Here is a 23,108-nt window from a genome sequence, read left to right on the forward strand (position 1 = left end):
TTATATGTATAAACATAATACATATTTGTGTTTACTGAATAGATTTATTTTTATAATATCTAGTTATGTGGAAATCAATCTTGGCATAACTTCCAGCATCCAGAATTATACCAAACAAACAAGCAAAAGCCCTTTACTATTAGAGTTTGAGATGCAATAGGAAAAAAATTGCTTCGAAGACTTGAAAATTTACATTCTATGTATGTGGATCAGTTAGTTTGGCAATCAAAAGGAGAAACTTAGGAAGTGGGAGAAAATTGCAGGGATGGGAGCTAGAAGAAAAAAAAACATAGAAAAGGTATCAGGATATTACAAAATTGGGAGCTTTGAGCAGCAAATATGAGAACCACAGCAAAAGGAGACTGGTGCTCCCTCCATAAGACAGATACCTTTCATAGTTCATCTGAATATCATTGTGACTCAGGCACCCCACCACTATGCCTTCAGAGAAGGTGCTAACAGCCCTTTCTACAATATAATAATTGGCATTTATACCGATGATGCCACATTATCAATTAACTCCAGAAATATGGATTACATTCTAGAAAGGTTTTATAGGTGAGAGAAAGGATGATTTCTAAGCTTAATTCTATAAAAATTAAATTTCAGTTTTCTGGAAAATTAAGCAGAATATCTCATTCCCTCCAAACACCAGATAAACTGTTTCAGTTTTAGTAATTGCATTGTTGGGTTTTGCTAGAAAAGTGTATACATACATTTCTGCCTGTAAAAGAATTATGATCTGAAATATATCACAGCAAGATAGCCTTAGAGCTAGAGAGGACATACAGAGCACCAGACACCCTAGGGGAAGAAGCACTAGCTTTTGTTGTCATTTGGGTCTGAGTTCAAATGCCAGCTCTGCTCCTTACATTCTGGGATGCTAATCTTTCTCATCTCTGAACCTCATTGCCTCATTTATAAAATAAGGATGCTTTGCAGTATAGATTAGTGTCCATATTAGTGAAGCATCTGGTGTGTATTAAGCACTTCATAATGACAACTTCACAAAGAAATGGTCTTAATGCAAAGGGGGAAAAAGTGTATGTTTATGCATGCATGTGCGTACACACATTTTTATTTTGAGAACTGTGTGAAGTAAATTCCTAAAATTGTGTCAAGGGAAAAAATGTAGCCATCACTTTTACCAAATAATCATCTCAATTTGGTATATTTCTCTTCTTTTTCTAGCTTCATTTTAGGATCTTAGATTATACACTCACTGGTTGTTATGCGGATCAGCATTCAGTTCAAGTTTTTGCATCAGGAAAACCAAAAATAAGTACACGTAAGTTGTAGAGATTCAGATTAACTTGAGGGAATAAAATGGTGCTATGCAATTACTACCTAAGATAAAATCTAACAGAAATAGATTAGAGAATAATGCCAATTCGTAAAAATTTTGACCTGATCCTATCCTGTGTAATAGTGTGTGTACTTTTTTGTTTTGTTTTTTTTAATTTTTTTTAATGTTTATTTATTTTTGAGAGAGAGACAGAGACAGAGACAGAGACAGAGGCAGAACATGAACAGGGGAGGGGCAGATAGAGAGGGAGACACAGAATCCAAAGCAGGCTCCAGGCTCTGAGCTGTCAGCACAGAGCCCAATGCGGCGCTGGAACTCACAAACCAGGAGATCAGGACCTGAGCCGAAGTCGAACATTTAACTGACTGAGCCACCCAGGCGCCCCAGTAGCGTGTGTACTTTACATTACACTCTGCCTTCTCTTGTTTATACAATGGTCTGGACGAGCAAGGACTGGCATAGAGGCAAGCTTTAGTATAAAGTTGGATTTGTTTTGCTATGGTTATTCTCTTTGATTCAGAAGTTGTCCCCAGGGGCTTTGGTGTTGGACAGACAAAGGTTTGAGTCTGGTTCAGACAATTTATTACCAGTGTAACTTTGGGCAAGTTAGTAAACTTCTCAAAGCTTTAGTTTCCTCATCCATAAAATGGAAATAGTAGTACTGTTTACCTCAGGATTGTTATGAGATTTTGATAAAATTATATTGACCGAGTACTTAGCATGATGCTTATAGCCTGTAGTATGGATTCAATAAATGTTAGATATGATTATTACTTAAATTTTTAAATATTTTTAGCAAATGCTGTAGTCAATGAGCAGTATTTAGCATCCTCTGCATTTTACAAATGGGAGTGCAATAGAAAGTTTCCAGCCTTTAGTGAGTTTGTTGGTTGTAAATAAATATATATACTGTATTTGAAAATACAGGGAGACAAAAAGATGATTCATTTATAAATGAATCAGAATTATTTGATTCAGATCAAATATAATAGCATAGAACAGAAAAGTAGCTAGAATGAGGTTAAGTTAGTTAAATGTAAGCAGACCTCTTTACCTCATGTATTAAGAAGAATAAAGGTATTAAAATCAGATATATAGTTCTTAAACTAAGGATTGTTGTCCCCAAAATAGGTAGGATAAGACAGGACTTTGTACTTGAAAGTTTCAAAAGAATTACAGAACTTAGAACTATAGAAGTCTAAGCAATTGTGAATGGCAATAATAAATTCTATGTAACGTAACCAGAATAAGTCATATTCTTTATCTCCCTAGGATTTCTCTGTTCTCATTCATCATTCTTTTGGTTGTATTTTAAAGAAATGCATAAACATGAAAGAGTCTTCATAATGCATTTTTTTAATGAGGGCAAAATATGAGATATATCAGGTTAGACAAACCAGTGGTTTTGTCTAAATACAAATATTTTGGATTCTATCTATGGGATACTGAATGCAAACATAAAATTTTAGACTGTCTGTGGGACAATATTTTAGGTTGTCTATGTTGTCTCTTTAGATTAGTAATGTCTAAAATACTTTAAGTATCTTATTAATGTTAACATTATTGTAGTAATTCTCAGGGAACATAATATAGGATGGGACATTTCAGTAATATACCTGCTTCTTACTGTAATTAATTTATATTTTAATATAAATTAATGTTACTATGTTGAATAAAAGATCATTTTAAATGCATAATTATGACCAGTCTTTTATTTCCTCCCTCTGTTAGTTTCAGAACATGTCTACCACTTTGTGCATCTTCACAGTAAAATCTATTTTTGTAATACGTAACTTAGTTCTGAAACTATTAACGACGATAATAATGTTTATTTAAATAATAATAGCTAACAGTTATTGCTCACCTTGTGCCAGGCACAGTTCTAAGTATTCTATGTGTTAACTCATTAATCCTCACGGCATCCTATGTAAGAATTATCTCCATTTTACAGATGAGGATGCTAATGGAACGTGGGGGTTAGGGTCACATAGGTAGTAGATGGCAGGACTGGGACTCAAACCAAGCAGGCTGGCTTTGGAGCCGGCCCGCTTAACCAATATGCTGTGTTGCCTTTCGATGTTACTAGGTTCTCAGACTGAAAAAGATAAATCAATAACAAGGTAATACATCCTACCTTTATCTTCTTCATTATGAAGAAGGAAGGTAGAAAAGGCAGAATTAGATATTTAGTGATATGTGTCATAACTAGAATTTACATGGATCTAGCTCCAAGTGAGCATTATTATCTCAAACTTACATATCAGAAAACTTGAGTTCAGAGAGGTTGTCATTTGTTCAAAGCTATAAAGGTATTAAAACAAAGAGCTTAAATTTGATCAGAACTTTAAGAAACCATCGAAGCAACTTTTTAAGACTATTACTAGAAAGTTGGATATTTATTTCTATCTCTGAAACTTTGAATGGGAAAAGAATAGTAAGATCAGAGTTAGGACCATGGTAAAGAGGTTACTGAAGGGAAACCAATAAAAATTTTTTAGTTTTTTTGTAGTTGACATAATGGTCCATAAGAAACAATTTAGGGAAACCATGAGAAAATTGATAGAAGTAATATGAGTAAGGGATATTGGCATAAATTTGGCATAAGCTTAAAGATGGATTTATATATTTAATAAGCCCATATTTTTAAAGTTGTAAAAATTATAATGCCTTGATAAAGTGAAATTAAAATGAATATTTCAGAGTGTTGCCTTTCTTGAAATAATTGTGTCCCACAATTCTAAAATATCATGACTTTGCTGTCTCATTGAATTTTTGTTAAGATAATACAGTCTTACCATTTATTTCCTTTTTCTATAGACCGGAAACTAATTTCTTCTGACTATTACATCTGGAATTCTAAGGCTCCTGCTCCAGTAACATATGGATCATTATTACTGTAATTATCTCATATTTAAATAGGATTTATATAATGGTAACATAGTTCAAATCATTTGTCTTTTATTTTTAACGTGTATGCATATAAACTATGAATGAAAAAAAATCATTGAGTGATTTAATTATAAAAATGTTATTGTTTAATGTTTTTAGACTGACATAGTTTGAAAGAACATTTTAAAGGCTAATGTCTCCTATTTTGTTACCCTTTAGTTTTATTCAAATAAGATTCAGAGCATAAAACAGTCATGATTCACTTTAGGCTTATTTTAGACTAGTCCTGGTCACTCTACCATACATGCTCTTTCCTGTCCCTGTGGCAGACCTGGCCAATCAGTCACAGGCTTCTTTCTCCACTGAGCCTTCCTGGATACGGGCTCAGTCTCCTCATTGCAAAGGTGCAGGCAGCCATTCCCAATGGATTGTAGACGATGTGCAAGATAAAAAACTCTTTAACCTTTCAAACCTGAGTAGTAAGCTCCTAGTACAATGTGTTGTTACAGAATACCAGATACCACATCAGAAACCACTGTCAGTCTCTTGGAAAAAAAACAAAAACAAAAAACAAAAAAACAGTCAATGAAAACAAAGTAATGTTGTTTAATTAGTAACCTGTTCTTAATCAGAACTATCTTATTGACTAATAAAGAATCTGCATAATTCTGTATAAGGTGTTTGTTTATCTGTTCTAGAGTTACTTTACTTTTCAGGTGAACTTATTAATCTGCCACAACAACATTTTGCTCAGAATGTCAGTAAGCATACTAAGAGGAGTGGGATACCTTCAAAAAATGAGCATAGTGTTTTGTGATCACTTAATGCATGCAAATTTTTAAAAATAAGTTTAGGAATAATACTGTTTTTCATGTTTATTATATGAAAGTTCTTAATGAATTCAGGTAAAAATTCAAAAGCTGTTCTGTGAGTAGAGAGTATTAATCTTATTTCAATCTCATGTGGCATATTTTGTCACTCCTGCTTTCTTATTAGCATTCTCTTGATTTCTTTAGGAACCACCTGTACCCTTTATTCTCTACCTGTCTTTACAATTATATGTCTCATTCTATTTTCAGAGCAGTTCATTGTCAAGCTGGACTTTAAGTGACCATTCAAGAAAACATGAAATCTCAAGATCCTTAAAACTTAATCCATGACAAGTTTCTTTTTACAGAATAGCATTAGAAGCATTATAAAAAATATGCATTACAGATTAATATTCAATTAAATTATCTCTTGGTTTCTATTTCTTAATGAGTCTCCTAAGGAAGAGCTTAAAGAAAGCTTCTAACTCCTTGAAAGAGAGCTATGATAGTTTGAAGGGATATTGCAAATAAATTTAGGATTTAAAATATGATTTTTTAATTAGGGTCAATCTCATTATAAATTCTCATTTTCTCAAGGCATTATCATGGCAGAATGCTCCATGTTCAAAATTATCCCAAGTAACAAAGAAAATAGAATAACTGCCTGACCAGGACTTTAACTTATTATTCTAGCTTAATCATAGATAATCAGTAGTAAAAACTTTTCTTTTGAAAGAAGGAAAAAGCCATTTCCCTTAAGTTATTTGATCTCTCTTAAACTCAAGGGAAGCTTAACATTTAACTTATGTTAATATTAATGGAGCCATTTGGACATCTTGATTATTGTATAAATGTTGAGTAGAGTACACTAAGATAGGCAAGAGGCATTTATCTAGTAAGTACACAGATATTCAGTATAACAATCCCCTAGGGAAAACTTTCCTTACAAGCTATCAGAAAACCCAGTGAATCTTTGGTTTGACATTTCTAGAAGCCTGAGGAAAATGTAGGGAGTCCTGGAAAAGTATAGGGCGAAGGGGAACCTGATGCCATCTGTTGCCATTCCATTCTAACATAATGCTACAGAACTAAAACCAACTCATGTTTTCATCCTGTTGAGATCAGCTGGGCACACTGTGATGCTTTTGATTTTGTCTAGAAACCTGTCACTTCAGGATAATTTCTGAAGACAAAGTCTGTTTCCCGTTTGGTAGGTGACCTGTTTAATGTTTTCCCTGTGTCTGGGAACTCCTTAGTGTAATTAGCGACCTTTGAACTCCACAACTAATCCTGAGCTATTTTGTATTCCTTACTCATCTTTAAGGCTGGACCTTTCTTTTCTTCAGAGTCCGCTGCCACAATTAAAGAAGAAACAGCTGCATTTCAAAGGGATTCCGATTCCAGAAGCTTAATCGTGATTGACATGTTCTTATTCTAAGCTATAAGACACTCTAAGAGTCCTTTCTTGGGTTAAAACTTCAATCATTTTCTAAAAAATTATCTCACTATGGATTTTATTCATTTTCTTTGATAACTATTCTTTGCATTTTTTAACTTGAAAGATGCTTTGCGTTTGTGGTGAATATGAGCATCTACTTCCAGTTAAAGATTTGGATGGTGTCAGACATACTCTAGACGCAAAATTGCTAAATTCCCTTTTAGTGCCAAAATATGATTATGAAATCTGATGTCTGTTGTAAGGGTAATTATTCTTCAGTAGACCCCAAAGGTACAAAAAGTGTTAAGTTTCTGAAAACGGACTCAAAAAAATAGTTCATGATTTTCATAAAACCCTTCTTCATTTTTTACTAAACAATATTTTTAAAACTTTGTAAAGCCAGCAGTACTCTTAGAGTATAAGTTAATACCTTTACACTGGTGGGCACTTTTTACTTCTCTTTTTTAGATAATCAGTGTGAACGTCAGGTTTGAAGTAAATGGCCCTCTCAGGAATTCTTAAGAGAATTATTTCTATAAAAAGGCTTTTTTGATTAAAGAATAGTCTGTCTCATAAACTAATTTTTTCACACCAACTCAGTGTTTCTCAGTTAAAATTATTGTCGTTTTTATACATTGTGTGATTTAAGATCTTTCAAAGCACAATTTTATATACAGTAACAACTAATATTTTCTTTCATGTTGTATTATAGTATTTCAGGCTGCTTTATAGATATTCATATACCCCTGTACCACCCCTGAGAGGTAGGTAGGTCGAGTTATCATCCAGAGCCTCTGTGGGGACTGCTGCCATAGCAGAACGGTCGTTTCTAAGACAAAGGTCAGGAAAGGGATGTTAATAAACAGTCCTCAGGTTTAAGGGACTTTTTTAGGATTACATCTTAAATTCCAACAAATCAGATTTAGGAGTTACTGAAAGTGAAATTGATCCATCCCTCATCCAAACTTTGCAATACTTTCCTGTTCTGACATCATTTAGATAGTTAGCTGTATTATCAGATTAGAAACCATTGTACCCAGCTGCTGAAAGGAAAAGGAGGCAAAAAGCTAAACATGGGATGAATTCTGAACCTTTTAACCTGGCTGAAGTACGTTGGTCCCTGTTATGCAAATACCTTCAATCCTCTGCTAAGTTCAGTGGAAATAATTTTCTTGAATGACAGGTTTATTCAGCAAGGATTCAGTTGGTGATTAATCCCCCTTTGATCTAGGGTATTTCACTTAACTACCAGTTACCTCGTTCTGACAAAGTGCAACTGAGATTAGGGAGATCACTAGAACACTACCAGGGTGTGCGTTTATTCTCTCTAACCTTTTAAAGCAAGGGCCAAGAATGCAATTTATTTTCAGTATTTGAAGATGTAAAGTCCTGTCTGCTAAGTTAGAAAGTCAATTGAATACCAAATGAAGTTTATTTCTTACGTAATAGAACAAACATTTCTTTTTGCTTTGACTAACAATGATTTTAGGCGACATAGGCTTTGAAGAAAGAAGAAACAAAGACTATATTCTAAGTATATCTTCTAGTTTTATTTCATGTACTAGAGTGTATACTTATTGGCCCTGCGATAAACCCAAAATCAAAGCAATGGCTACAACTTAGGCTGAGAAAATGCTTCTATTTTTATTAAACTGCATGGTTTCTCCTTGCCCTCCCCCCCATTAAAAAAAATGTCATGCTATGTGGTAAAGAAATCCAATGGGGGAAACATGTGATGCACAATTATTCATCTTAAGACTTAGGGTTTCAAAGCTTTATCTGTTAACTTTGTTCTTTCTTGAGGAAAAAAGGCTTGTTACATCGCCATCCTAAGATAATCATATTCTTTTTCAGAATGATGTTTTTTTCTATGAAGAAAAGTAAATGATGCCATTATAAAAACAATTCAGATTATTTTAAATTATTAAAATAACTGCCTTCCACTGTATTGCTCACTATTTTTTCTGCCTTTTTCTCATTTAATTGAGTACCTCTTCATAACTTTAAGCTTTAAAATATTTTATGTAATTTTGCACAATATTTTAAGAATAAAATATTAAGATGTGTTTTATGCTAGGTTTCTCAAGAAGTTCACTTAAAACTATTATCAACCTCAATGTCAGTATTTATCATCCGAGATACCAAATTTGGAGATTTATTTTCAAGTATATTTCAAGTAGGTTTCAAGACTGACTCTTAAAAAAAGAAACAATGGTGTGTAACAAAATTGTTTTTCAGTATTAAATTATTACTAATTTTATTATTACTGACAAGGCATTTTTTAAATGCTTAATAATTGTTCATTATTCTAGTAGCAGTTTGCAATGTAAGTTGCATATATACATAACTTTCTTACACGTTTTTTGGCTCAAACATTTTGTGATCCAGTTTCTAAATTGAAACAATGTCTTATGCATATCTAATTCATGTTGGTGCCGAATCAGTCTCTCTAGTTTCAATTTAGTAACCAATCTGTTTTGAAATATCTTTTGATACCAAGTTACTTAACCAGAGGAAAATTGAAAAGCAGAAAAAGACTTAAGATGGAAGGGCAGGATCCCCTGGCTATGTTGCTAAGAAACTAGTATTTTTAATAATTACTACTCTATGCAGTCAATATTTAGTTAATAAAATGTAATGTATTTTGAAATATGCTGTCAGAGAAAGACTATATCAAACGTGTATACATATGTATGTGTGTATTTGTATAATGTATATGTTAGTATGTGTGACTTGGTGGGTTTCCCTATGAAATATTTGTGTATCATGTCAAAGGAAGAATATTGAAGTCAAGTATCTTCTCTCTAAACATATTTATTAATAGTGATGGAGAGGTTCGTTAAAATGAAAATTGCCAAAGAACTCATGCAATTACTCTAGAAGATGGTTACAGCTCTTAGGAACTGAAGCCTTTTCAACTAGTTTCTAATTTTTTTCATCAGCTATTTTATGGAGATGATAATATTGTCTATGTGTAGCCTGGAGAAGTCAATGCCTTTTCTGTATGATCAGTTTACTCTGAGGTCCAGATTGACTTCTCTAGGCCCTGACTAATCTGTGTAAGTGTTGGCAGTGTGGTGCTAATGTAAGATGCACAGCATTTATGGATTGTCAGGTACCCTGGGATGGAAACCACCTGCTAACTTGTTTTTTCCGGTAAGACATGTGGAAATTTATATGTCTTAATAATCCACTAAACGTTTGAGGTCAAATTGTATGTTTCCTTTATGTGTCTTCTTTTTAAATGACAGTTTCTGTAAAAACAATATTGCTTAGTTAACATACTAATAATAGAAATGAAAAATAAAAAAAATTATTATCCCTCTTAAAATTTTTATTTTTTCTTTCAAAGGACTTGAGTGCCCTCTGCAGGCTATAAAGAGATAATTAATGACTATATTTAAACCCTGTGATTTTTTCCCTTTTAGAAGCATAGCCTGGATTAAGTGCGATCCATTTTATTTATATTGTTAACTCTTTCATTTGCCAGTGATTGAAGAAGGAGTTTCTTTTCTTTGCCAGTAGTGTGAAAAATACTACCATTCAATTTTCCAAATCACTTAGCTGGGACTCTTTAAATGTTGGAACTATACACATTGGAACTAACCATACACATTCCCTCAAAGAAAGGAGATCAGGAAAACATTTAGCGATTTTCAAATTTGTTGGAGATTTGGAGAATAACTTGATTATTTCCCGTTACATTTTAGAATATTATACATTTGATGTAAAGCCTTTTTCAGTATGCACCATGTAAAAATTTTAAATTACATATGAGTTCTATGTATTGATCTTATTGATGGGTGATGATTGTGTTCAAGTTAAAAACCAAGGCTTCTTAGAATTTCTTTAAAGAAAGGATTGAACAGATAATGCTTCGTTGCAGTATTGTATAAGTCTGCTAAATAGAAGGATCATTTCTATTGGAAGAGCAAACGGCGGAGGTTTCATTGAGTCCCTCATTTCAGTGTACCCATACTTTCTCAACAGGTGTAACAGTTCTGTTCTTAAAGATCTAGAAGTTCATTTTGTATATAAACTATAGAACTGAAGTGCCAGTGGCTTTCTGATTCACTTAATGCTACCAGGGAAACTAAATATGATGAGAACAGGAATGACTGGATCAAATTAATAGAAATAGATCTTTTTGCAAGCAACATAATGCTCCTGATCATCAACCTTGAAAAGTAAATTAGAACAAGCAAATTACTGTTGAAAAATTCTTTCAGCACTCTGCTGTTGCTACTCAGCTAGTCATGGCTTAGCCAGAGGCAAGGGAAAAATGCACTCAGTTTTGTATTAACAAAGGAAACATTATTAAAGGGAATGTTTACATTGTGTTTATTGAAGTGTTCAAAGAATATTTGTTGCATCTTCAACCTGCTATTCTCTAGCCTAGTGCATGAGTCATAATAAAAATGAGCTGTGTGTACATTTTAGAAAAATAACTGACATTTAACTTAATTTGTTTCTGATCTATCTTCAAAATATTTAAGTATCAGACTTTAATACTTTCTTTTTTGAAGATTTTCATCTAAGAAATGTATCCCATAAGAAAAGACTCATTTGCTTGAATATACCTTCCAATTACTTCTAAATGCTTGGTAAAATTTTCTTCCCCAAAACAACAATGCATAAGAAATAATGAGCTAAAAATAAACCAAAAAAAAGAAAACAGCTGTGAAATTATTGAAGTGAATGTGTAACAATATGTAATATGTGCATTGGAGAAAGAGCATGATAATTGTGAGAGCTTTTGTGAGTTGCAGTTATCTTGAACTACTTCATAAAAACTAAGTTGACAATAGACAAGACAGCAAATGATAACATGTCAATCTAACATTTAAACATTTAAGAAGTAACGGGGCGCCTGGTTTGGCTCAGGTCATGATCTCATGGTTCCTGGGTTCAAGCCCTGTGTCAGGCTTTGTGCTGACAGCTCAGAGCCTGGAGCCTGCTTCAGATTCTGTGTCTCTGTCTCTCTCTCAAAAATAAATAAACAATAAAATTTAAAAATTTTTCAGAAGTATTGTATGTACTGGTATGATGGGAAATTAATAATTAAAAGTTCAGAAATAATTTTAGCCTTTCATCTATCTAAAATGAACAATTGAAATCACTTTTATATTTTAGAAGTAGGAAAAGTATAGTATTTAACAGGGATTAAAATACCATATTTTACTTGGTCTCTTAATAAGTGTTGTTGAGTGTAATTCAGTATTCTGCAGTCTCTTATGGATTGACTAATTTTTGAAGACATTTTTCTTAGATTCACCAATAGGACAGGTTGTCAATCTTCTACATTTCAGCCTAAAAAATATATCTATCACAATTAGCAAAGATCATTAGCACATGCTGTAGGCTATTGAGAACTTCTTAGCCAGATATTTTATTACTTACCATTTCTACAACATATACTTTAAAATCCAGAAAGAATGGATAAAAATTACTTAAAAGTTATGAATTGCTATATTTAAGTTTATATTTTAAATGAGTTTTATTTAACATTCCTAAAAAACTTATCTTTGTCCATGTTTTAAAAAAAATTTTTTTTAATCTGAAAAAAAGCAAATGCCTCTAACGCTGATTTTACTAAGGAAGTAACCAAGGAAAAGTGGTTAGTAATGTCTATAGCTTAGTTAATACTGGCAAGAGGACTTTTTTTTTTTTTTTAAGTTTATTTATTTATTTTGAGAGAGAGAAGGAGAGAATCCCAAGCAGGTTTCACAGAGCCTGATGCAGGACTTGAACTCACAAACTGAGATCACGACCTGAGGTGAAGTTGGACACTTAACCAACTGAGCCGCCCAGGCACCCTGCAAGAGGACTTTTTAACTGATGTGGCTATCAGTGGCTTCATGTCCATAATATGTATTTCCTTCATATTAAAAGCACAAGTCATTTGATTTAACATTAAAGGCCTAAACACAATTGAACATAAGGTATGACTTGGAACTAAAAACTGCTGAGTAATCTAGTTGAAACGGAGACCTTAATTAGGTCAATAAAAATTAAGTGTTAAACTTTTATTGTACTCTTATTATATGCCACTCGAGAACTAGACACAAAGACAGATAATATTTGATTTTGAATGATACCTTATAACCCCCACAATGTATTAGCATTGTAATATGGAAGACTATTTCTATACGTTTATTAATACAGAAATTGTTCAAAGAAGTGATAGTAGATGTTCACCAGGCAAACAAAGAAGGGCATCAGAAGGGCAACATCATATCTGTGCAGGTCTATCTGACAAACAGAATTCCAGAAACCTGAACATCTAACGTGGTAAGTGTATACACGTAAAGGAATATTTGTTGCTTCCAAATGTCTGAAATTTGGAGGGAGAGATAAATACAAATTTCTAAGTGAAACAGTTGTTGCAATATTTAACTTCCACCCTAACATACGTAATATATGAAAGCACTTCTACGTACTAAGTATACATTACCCTATTTTGTTTCCCCTTCTCCCCTTCCTTGATAATTTTGAATCCATAGTTTGAGATTTGCCTCTGTAGTATCAAGGAAATAGGATGATGTATAAATAGGATTATAAAGAAAATTATAAGTGAAGAATTTATATAACTTGATATGGTAATATATGTTATAGTCAATTAATAAGCTAAAATTTTCTCTAGTTCACCTGTAGTAGAACTGGTACCTTTGGAACACATTCTTAGCCTTGTTTCATTTGGATAAATATACATGCACACATATATATGTGTATAAGTAAAATAAGAAAAATACAAGTTCTCAAGCACTGGTCTCATGTATTAGTTTGCAAGCCTTTCCCCTGCTTCCCACACCAATATTTTGAACTTCTTGAGGACAATGACATCTTCCCATCTTTGTATTCCCCATGCCACAAAAGAAGCTTAGTCTTGATTCAATGAAGTAGCAAAATGTTAAATATATAATAAAGCAGATTGTCTTTCCACTTAAAACAAATCAATGATGTTTCAGTGATTATGGTTTTGCATGTGTATATAAAAAGTTCATTGTGCAAACAGTTGTTTGGTCCACATTCAGCATAGGTGATTTCTGCCCCATGACTGCCATCTGTAGCACTACTGCAAGAAATGCCACCATTTATGACACTTCTTCAGACACACTGTGCAGAGCTTTGGCTCAGCCTGTTGGGCCAGCAACAGCTGAGGCCTGCAGTTGTTGCCCATCATAGGACACATTCTTTGCAGTTCTGCTTCAGTGAACCTTAAAGCACTGGGCATTTCCATCTTAGAAATCCCTTCTGGAACTCATTCTACAATGGCTTTGTGAGTTCCCCACTATTCAGAGTTGATCCTGATTGTATTCAATAGAGTATGACCTGATCTGCTATGACTCCTCTCATCCCATAAAGCCACAGCTTTCAGTGATTCCCTATACTGATGAAATAGAGTTGCTAGTATCCAAGAATCCCAAGTGATTATCTTGAGCATATCCATTAACATATATGGAACATATCCATATAATTAAGTGCTGTAGAGGAAATACGTGATCTTTGAAGTCATACACAGCTGATCCCAAAACCCATCTCCACTATTTACAAGCTGGGTGGTCCTGGATAAATTACTTAACTTCTGTGATCTTCACTTTCCTCCTAGCCTCATAGGGTTATTTTGAGTATTAAAGGATACCGAGTCTTCTGCATGGGTATTCAATCAATGCTTTTTCCCTTCTGTAGCAAATGTTCAGAATGGCCTTTTCATGCCACTGTTTCTGCCCATAGTTTGACAGTTATGCCTTCAGATTCTCCAAATTGTATGAGTTGTCCATTTGGGACAACATTTGGCCTTGCTGTTTTTTGTTTTGTTTTGTTTTTTAAGTAACCTGTATGTCCAACATGGGGCCTGAGTTCACAACCTCGAGATCAAGAGTTGCTTGCTCAATCGACTATGCCAGCCAGGTGCCCCTATTTGGCCTTGGTTTTAAATGTTCAGCTTTATGTTATATTGCAGGAATGCCTACTCCGTTGCTTGACTGGGTGCTTGGAATTAATAAAATGGCTGTAGAATTGAGTGGGTGTAAGTTTTATAAAGCTCACTGAAGTTTAACAATTTGTCATTATTCCTGGAAGGACATTCACTCAAAATTTACATATTATAAGGTTTGAAAAAATAGCAATCTGCCAAAAGTGAGACTGAATGAAAATAAAATCTATCCACAGGAACACTGAACAAATGCAGTAATAGCACAAACTATTGATAGAGCTTAATTCTGGAAGTCTTTTCTGTATCTCATCCAAGATATAGTCTGTGCCATTCATAACTAATAGGTACATGTGAAAGTCATTTCTTCATAAGGTGAAGCACTGATTAAGCCTGAGTCTAATGTCTGGTAAGGAAACGAATACATTCAGAATATTCTGAAACACATATTTAATGTAACCTACTGTACTAGGCTATAGGAAAAAAATGTAAAGATTAAGTGCTTGCTTTCCCAGAATTTATAATCTAAGATATAGAAAGGCTCTAAGTTGTTTTATCTTTTGGATTTTCTTGAAACTTTTTCCTATAAATAATAGAAAAAAATTGATTTAGTTGACAACATAATTTTTTCTTTTTAATGTCAAATTGCTTGATTTATTGAGTTAAAGCACCATTTGAGTTGTCAAATTTAGCTGGAGATCTGAAGTTACAGAACCAGGCAATTAAATCTTAGTAATGCTAAAAAGGGTTGAAAATAGTTTGTTCTTTCCCAACAGACTAGGACCATTTTGTTTTGTTTTGTTTTGTTTTACTGGACCTTTTGCCCAAATTAGCTCTGTTGAAAACAGTACAATAAGCTGCGGCTGCAGAGTGCTAATAGCAATGGGTATATTCCTTCATCCTCCCAAGGTCTGAGTCTCTCTGCCTGCTGTCTGAAAGAGGAAAAGTGAGGAACAAGATAACATCGAGGCCTATGGGACCCTCAGGAAACTCCCGCTGAAGACCACGCCCCTACACCCATGGAGGGGAGGGGCTTCCTAAATTCCCAGTCCTGCGCTGGAGGGTTCCCTATGGTTGCCCGGTTGGTGGCGCCTGAGAACTTCCCGGGGGCTGCTCGAACCCACAGTTCTCATAGGTATTTCTCTTTTTGTTTCTGTTTCTAGCAAATACACTGGTTTTACATTTTTAATAGTGATATAAAGTCTCCTCCTTAAATTTAAATGAAAAGTGAATATATAACAGTATTAAGTGTACTGGAATTAAAATTAAATTTAAAAAATAAAAATGAATACACATAAAGAAAAATATTGAGTAAATAATAGTTGAGGTGGTAAGTGGCGAACAGAAAGGTGGAGACACAGATGAGTGCACAAAATTATTTAGGAGCTCTTGGAAAACCAAAGTTTGACACTTAGGGAATCTAAAATAGGAATAGCTCTTCATTATGCTACTTGAGATAGTTTTTCAGTGAAGTCCTCAGAGGGGCTGATAAGCAGTGTAGTCTAGGGAGTATATACTCTGCCTTTTGGGTTAGGCAGACGCAATTCAAATACCATCTTCATGTAAGTAAACCTTGGGCCTGGGGTCCTCATTTGGAAAATAGGAATCTTACCTCATAAGATTGGTATGTGAATTAAATGACAACACATATAAAGAGGATAGTGCATAGGTGATCTCATTCGTTCCTTTCGACTCACCCTCATATAGTGTGAGCTGTTTCTATTTTATTAATGACTTGTGAACTGGAAGTAGGTCACAATTATTTCCAGTCCTGTTTTTTTTTTTTTTTTTTTTTTTTTTTTGGAATGTCCTAGCAAAATAGAGGAAAGCAATATATTGAATTCCCACATTTAGTGCAGCACAGAAAAATTAAAAGTTTGTGTTATTGGCGAAGTCAGATGTAGATTTTCATCTAGTGAAGCTAACCAGCCTCACTGCTTCTCCTCACACACACACAGTAAGTGAACCTACACACGTACTCATTCTTGTAACACACACAATTTTCCTCTCTGCTTTGGTAACTAAAAGTTAAGAGCTGAGGGTGCCTGGGTGGTTCAGTCATTTAAACGTCTGACCGGCTCAGGTTATAATCTCATGGTTCACGGGTTCCAGCCCCACATTGGGCTCCGTGCTGACGGCTCAGAGCCTGGAGGCTGCTTCAGATTCTGCGTCTCCCTCTCTCTCTGCCCCTCCCCCTCTCATGCTCTGTCTTTCTCTCTTTCAAAAATAAACAAACATTAAAAATTCATTTAAAAAGACTAAGAATTGACATGTTGACCTTATTTGACCTTTTCCAGAGCTTTTAAAATATATTTTTGGTTATTATTTTTGTATTGTATTCCTTTTACTATTTTATTTCAATGCATCTATTTTTATTCTATTATACTACCTTATCCTATTATATTGATCTTTATTAATCAATCTTTATTGCTATTATATCCTTTATTTTAGTTTCCTCAAGTCATTTTTGGAATAAGGTTAAGAATAATTATATAATTATTTAATTATATATTTATTTATATTGAATAATTATATCCAAAATAGTGTTATTAATCTACAACTGATAAAGTTCTAGGCAAAATTTAAAACAAAAAGATTAGAGAGAATTTAACATGATCCTGAAACTGATCATGTCAGAGAGTCCCCTGGTGACTTCTAACTTTAAGCAGTTCATTTTTGCTAAAACACAGTGAACTTAGTTATGCCACCAATCATGACTTTACATCAAAAGCCATTAGAATCTGTTTGACTATTTTTTAAAAATGAGACTCACTTCACTAACTCTACCAGCTTATGTATTCACATACATATTGTCTTTCAAATTAGTCTCCTCTAGAGATGATTCTAGTGAATCCATCATAGCTAGAAAAATAATGAGGGGACTTCTCTTTGCAAAAGCCTTCAAAGCTAATTTAGACGCTGCAGAAGAAAAAATGAACTTTATGATTGCCTCTTTAAATAACACCCACTTTATCTAGCTTAATCAACCATCTTATATTCATAGGATTCAATTTTTAAGAAGTCAAATATTTGGAAGAGTATGCCACATGATTTGAAGGCCAATCACAAAGAAAAAGGGATTTCCAGAAAGATTTGGCATGAGGACAGAAATCACTGGAATAAGTGTGTAGTTAACCAAAGAGACAGTTTTGGAGCTCTGTTGCAAGTTTAGGTGTGTTTGTTTTTAAATGCATCTCGTTCATAAGCACACCCCATACAGCATAATTCTGCTTGTTTCTTCTAGGAAACCAAAATATTTTCAATATCAGGATTTATTTGAGTTTTGTTTGTATAAAGCATAAAGATAATTTTTTCAATAAAAATAACAATTTGAGGCCCTTTTAGAGCAAAGATCTATTTTGACAGGAAAATTGCAGCCATCAAATCTGTAGTGTGTAGGACTGGAACTGCCTAAAAAGAAGGGAAAATAAACGAGTATTCATGCATGTGTTTTCATATTCTAATTTGGATACTCTCAAGAGAAACTGAAAATTATGTTTTATAGGTCCTCCTTTTCCTTATAACAATCTTGTGATTTTTTGTATTTAGTGTTAAATATTACCTGACACTTTTACTTCTATTATTTTTGGCTGTTCACACACAAATGCAGCGAGGCTGACATAATTACCCCTTTTTAATTCACAAGAGACATGTATTTACCTATTTGCCATGGCTTTTCATGCTAGCATGCTGTTTCTGTGACAAGACTACTTTGAACACACAGTAGGTAAAGTAATGTCGTCTGTTGCACAGCAACCTCAATAGCTGAATGTTAATTTAACCAGTAAAGACAAAGTAATTCCAATAATAAGAATTCCTTTCTTCCGACGAAGTTAAAAATGGAACTCAAATTGTTCTTATACAGCTCATTGGCTTAGTAATCTCTAGCAAATCAACCAAAATGCAAAGCCCACTTGCAAAGCTGCAACTGGTTACTGGAGATCCTAGTTGAAGATCTCAGTATAGACTCAGTGTAGATATTAGTGGCATACTAGGTTATTTGACACCTGGAGTGGATTATTTTTAATACCTATCACCTCCATGTGGTTTTCAGTGATAATCATGAAAGGAATAAGAATGATGGCCAGAAAAGGAGTGCAGATAAATGAAAATTGTCTTTTATTGAACATTCATGTATAGATATTTTGGGGGCTTTTTACTGGCATAATAATCATGCCAGTGGGGGAAAAAATAAAATGGAATACTTAGTGCAGAATAAGTAAAGAAAAAATACTAATACTTTTAAATTACACTAATGTACTTGTTTAATGTTTATTTATTTATTTGAGAGGGGGTGGGGAGATGAGCAGGGGAGGGGAAGAGAGAGAGGGAGAGAGCAAGAATCCCAAGCAGGCTCTGCGCTGATGATGTGCAGACGTGGGGCTCTAACTCATGAACCATGAGATCATGACCTGAGCCGAAATCAAGTCAGACACTTAACTAACTGAGCCACCCAGGTGCCCCTAAATTGCATTAATGTGTTTTAAAAGGTGAATTTGTACCTTCACATTGGCTTGTCACAGTAATGCATTACAGTAACTGATGTGAATTTTAATAAAATCAAAATGTCTACAAAAGGTACAGTTTAGACAACTAAATCATACCACCATGATGTAGCCTTCCATTTTCTTGAGTTACTGTTTAGTTGAAAATAAATGATTAACAATAAAAAGAAGTATTATTCAAATTTAGTAAAAGATTTGATGTTTGAAATAAGATTTATACTTCTCAAACAAAAAGTTCACACTTCAGGTTTAGCATGCTGTCTTGTTATTGTAATAAAACTTCCCAGAATGACTGGATTGAGATGACTCAAGTTCTGTTTCTTATCTTTAAAATCACTGTGCTAAATTATTAATGTCAATAGGATTATGTAGGACCATAAAGTTTGTAGATAGAAATTACCTGCAAAGCAGGCTTTAACAATCCATAACTGGGGTGTCTGGGTGACTCTGTAGGTTAAGTGTCTGACTTCAGCTCAGGTCATGATCTCACAGTTCGTGGGTTGGACCCCCACGTCAGGCTCTGTGCTGACAGCTCAGAGCCCGGAGCCTGTCTCAGATCCTGTGTCTCCCTTTCTCTCTCTGCCCCTCCCCTGCTTGCACTCTGTCTCTCTCTCTCAAAAATAAATAAACATTAAAAAAAATTAAAAACAAAACCAAAAAACATCCCCAACTGCTATTACTATGTAAAGGAATGGATGCAACCAAGTCCGTGTGTGTAGGCTGATGGTATAACTGGGAATTCTCCACATTAACTTCCATGCAGGATGCATTGTTTATTAAAGGATAAATTATCAAAATGTGCTAATCTGAAATTTACATATATTTTATTTCAACTCTACAATAACTAATTATTTAGAATTCAAACACACAAGAGGTAGTTTGGGAGAGAACTGTTTTGGCACTAACATTGTTTACAATTATTGGCACGTGACAATAAAAAGCAAACCCATGGTTGGTCAGTTTCACTATTGTGTTTAAGCTTCTCTACAGACAATGTCAGGAGGGCACCACCCGGCCCTCAACGCATGACTGCATACTTTCATTTCATCTATACCCACAAAACATGCTTTGTTTCGTGCCAGGTACACCAGCTGCAGAAAATATCCAGAGATGCTCTGCACCGATCTTTACACGTTCAATACTCAGTGAGGAGAACCAAGGGTTAATTAGTAAAATTAACAGTTGTTAAGTAACTGTGTGTCACTGCTTCCCAGAGCCACTATACAACATGATTAGTTCTGCATCATATCCCACCATTGACATTATAAAGCCTTTTTAAAAAAAAACAAACAAAAAAACCATTTAACTGGAGAAGCAACTCAGAACTCCTTAAGTTCTCTGAGCTCTCAGCATGTTTGTTTCATCTTTGAGCACAACCTAGTTTCCACTCTGTTCTTTCCCCAATCCTAGAATCTCAGTACTCCTGTGAAATCCCAGAAATCTAAGATCACTTCAAAGTTTGTGTCCCCACTAAAGTATTAGGAACCTTGTGTGTTCCACCATTCAGAGGATTCACTTTTCAAATAGGATTGCAGAGTGAGTAAAGCTTAGCACAAAGACCAAAGGTGCAACTTCTGACGTGGAGACTGTTCTGTATCCTGCGTTATAGGGCCTCCATACCACCTCTCAGATCAGATCACACCACATCAACCACTCTGCTCATCTTACTCCCATGGCCCGCCTGATACAGTGACTTAGCCCATGTCATCACCTCAAGATTGCAAATGGTGCATGAGGGCTCATGAGCTTAGGGGAGCTTCTATCCTGATGAGGACAGGTTTGCAAATCTTTTTCTAAAGTCACAAGACTTTTCTATCCCAAAACTAAAACAGACAGCGCTGGTGGCTATGCAATCATGACTATATCATTTATTGTCAGTTTTTTCATTCAAAAAATGTAGGAACAAGGCACGATGACTACATAATCTCTAAGGTTCCTATCACTTTCTATATTTCTATTGTACATATAAAACAAATTTTACATAAACCAAATTTTGTCATCTATAGGCACAAAATTTTGAGGAAACAGAAGAGACAAATTGTTAATAACAGGAAAAAGTGATAGTGGTGACAATGATCACAGGGCTCATGGTTAGGAAAGCAAATTGTAGAATTATGAAAATCTTTCCTTGGGGCACCTGAGTGGCTCAGTCAGTTGAGTGTCTGACTCTTGATTTCAGCTCAGGTCATGATGCCAAGGTCATGGGATGAAGCCCCGTGTCTGGCTCCACACTAAGCATGAAGCCTGCTTGAGATATTCTCTCTCTCTCTCTCTCTCTCTCTCTCTCTCTCTCCCTCTCTCTCTCCCTCTCTCTCTCTGTCTCTCTCTATCTCTCTCTCTCCCTCTGTCCCTCTCCCCCACTTGTGCTCTTTCTCTAAAATAAAAAAATAAAATTAAAAAGAAATTTCTTCTCTTATGGAAGTCCCTTGATTGGGTCTCTCTCTCTTTCACACACACACACACACACACACACACACAAATGATTTTGTGAACCTACAGATTCTTCTTTAATTCAACAACATATAGAGCATGTACTACGTTCAGGCACTAAATTGAGCACTGGGGATTCAACAATGAATAAAACAAACCCGCTGTCTTCATGGAACTTACATTAAGGAGAAACAGAAAATAGAGACATACACAGGTGTTGAGAGTATAGCTAAACTACACCGTAAGATTGCTGCCTTGGCATCTATTTTGTGTGGCCAAGCTGCCTGCTGGGGTGTGGAACTTACACTTGCCCCTCCCTTGAACACACGCCCACAGTCACAAGTAAATCTAAGTTCCTGACCTTTGTGATAAGCAGTCTCTCCCATCTCCCTCGGCCTTCTCCTTGTGTACCCCTTAAATGAGATGAAAACCCTGCTTTTTTTGGTTTGAATCGGCCAATCTGGCCAGGAACACCAGGGTCTACCTGCAGACTCTATTAAGGAAACACCCTATGTCTTACCACACTCTCTCCCCTGGCACCTTGCCTTGACCATCGTCCGGGCCCCTTGAGGCATGCCATGTACTTCCTCCGGGATCTGTGAGTAATAAGCTTCTCTGTTTTACTTTCCCTTGTGCTTTTTGTTGAACCGTGGCCCACTCTCCAACACCCTAGGGCTCTACTTAACAAATGTTAACAAAATCACAACAGTAAGTAAAGTATGTGGTACGTCAGTAGTGATAAATTCCTTACAGTCAAAAAAAAGGGGAAAGAAGAAGGATGAAGAGTTCTGGGGGATGGAAGCAAGGTATGATTTTTACATGATGTACAACTGTCACAGCAACTGAGGGCAAGAGTGAACCTTCTGGTAATCAGGAAGAGAGCAGCAAGTGCTGTAAAAAGCAGCTTCCACACCATTCGGGAAAGAAGTGACCTTGCTTGTCACAAAATGGCAGGTACCACAAGGACAGGTGAAGGTGTTACCGAGAAGTGCTTTCACTTTTTAAACTCAGTATCTTGATGCAAACTAAATGATATTAAAACAACTGGGGCAATTTCACGAAACACCTACATTCTAACTGCAGTTCCAAACTACCTTCTGAAACACCAGCACAATCCACAGACACTAAGGATAATAATGCTTGAAACACTATCCTAGGGAATACTGTTTCTCAATAAGATGAAGTCTGCTATTTGACTTGCCATTTTTCTTTTCAGCTTTCTATCAGTAACTACTATTGGAAGTCAAAGGTTGAGAAATTGCAATCCAGGAAACCCTCCGGAGGGTGTTTTGAGGATTTAAACTGAGAAGTTATCTGATTCCTGGAGGTGTGAACTCCAGGGAAGGGTGAGAGAGGCTTCTGGGTTGAACCCACTCTGATCCAGAGTTACTGAGGCCAACGCGTGCCCTGGAGGCCATGGGGTATAAGACAGGTGAAGGCTTACGCTGGAAGTGCACATTTGGTCAAAGCTAGCTCCAAGGAAGAGGACTTGACCTTCATCTAAGAACTGCTTTGTGCTGCCCAGAGACTTCCTAGCGCTATGTGTCAGGCCTGTTGGACAGTGGAGCACCCATTTTTCGATGGCAACTCTATGTGGCAATGAGAAGCAGTCGCAGTAGTGGATTGGTGTGCTCAAGGTCAGTATTCCACTTCGTGGGGTGGAGAAGTTGGACCAAGCAAAAGCCTCTTGTGCTCTAGATAATGGGGGAGGGAGATACCCATTATTTGTCCACATTTATCCATGTATTTATGGATGATTTGTAGAGCAGTTCAGATAGTTTCATCTCCAAATTGCAAA

General features: G+C 35.2%; 1 protein-coding gene across 6 annotated transcripts in view; it reads left to right on the top strand.

Moving 5' to 3' along the window:
- Positions 1-15,537, top strand: part of AP5M1 (adaptor related protein complex 5 subunit mu 1) — a 30,064-nt gene extending 14,527 nt beyond the window's left edge. The window contains exons 7-9 of one of the 6 annotated variants that reach the window (XM_045451080.1): positions 1,192-1,288; positions 4,124-4,202; positions 15,285-15,537. In XM_045451080.1, the coding sequence (XP_045307036.1) occupies positions 1,192-1,288; positions 4,124-4,202; positions 15,285-15,375 (267 nt within the window). In that variant the 3' untranslated portion in view covers positions 15,376-15,537. Of the gene's footprint in view, positions 1-1,191; positions 1,289-4,123; positions 10,895-15,284 lie in introns of those variants that run through there. The other 5 variants (XM_045451081.1, XR_006705038.1, XR_006705037.1 and 2 more) reach the window with 5 other exon arrangements.
- The last annotated feature ends 7,571 nt before the right edge of the window (positions 15,538-23,108 follow it).

Source organism: Leopardus geoffroyi, chromosome B3 (genome assembly GCF_018350155.1).
Source record: "Leopardus geoffroyi isolate Oge1 chromosome B3, O.geoffroyi_Oge1_pat1.0, whole genome shotgun sequence".
Classification (NCBI taxonomy): Eukaryota; Metazoa; Chordata; class Mammalia; order Carnivora; family Felidae; genus Leopardus; species Leopardus geoffroyi.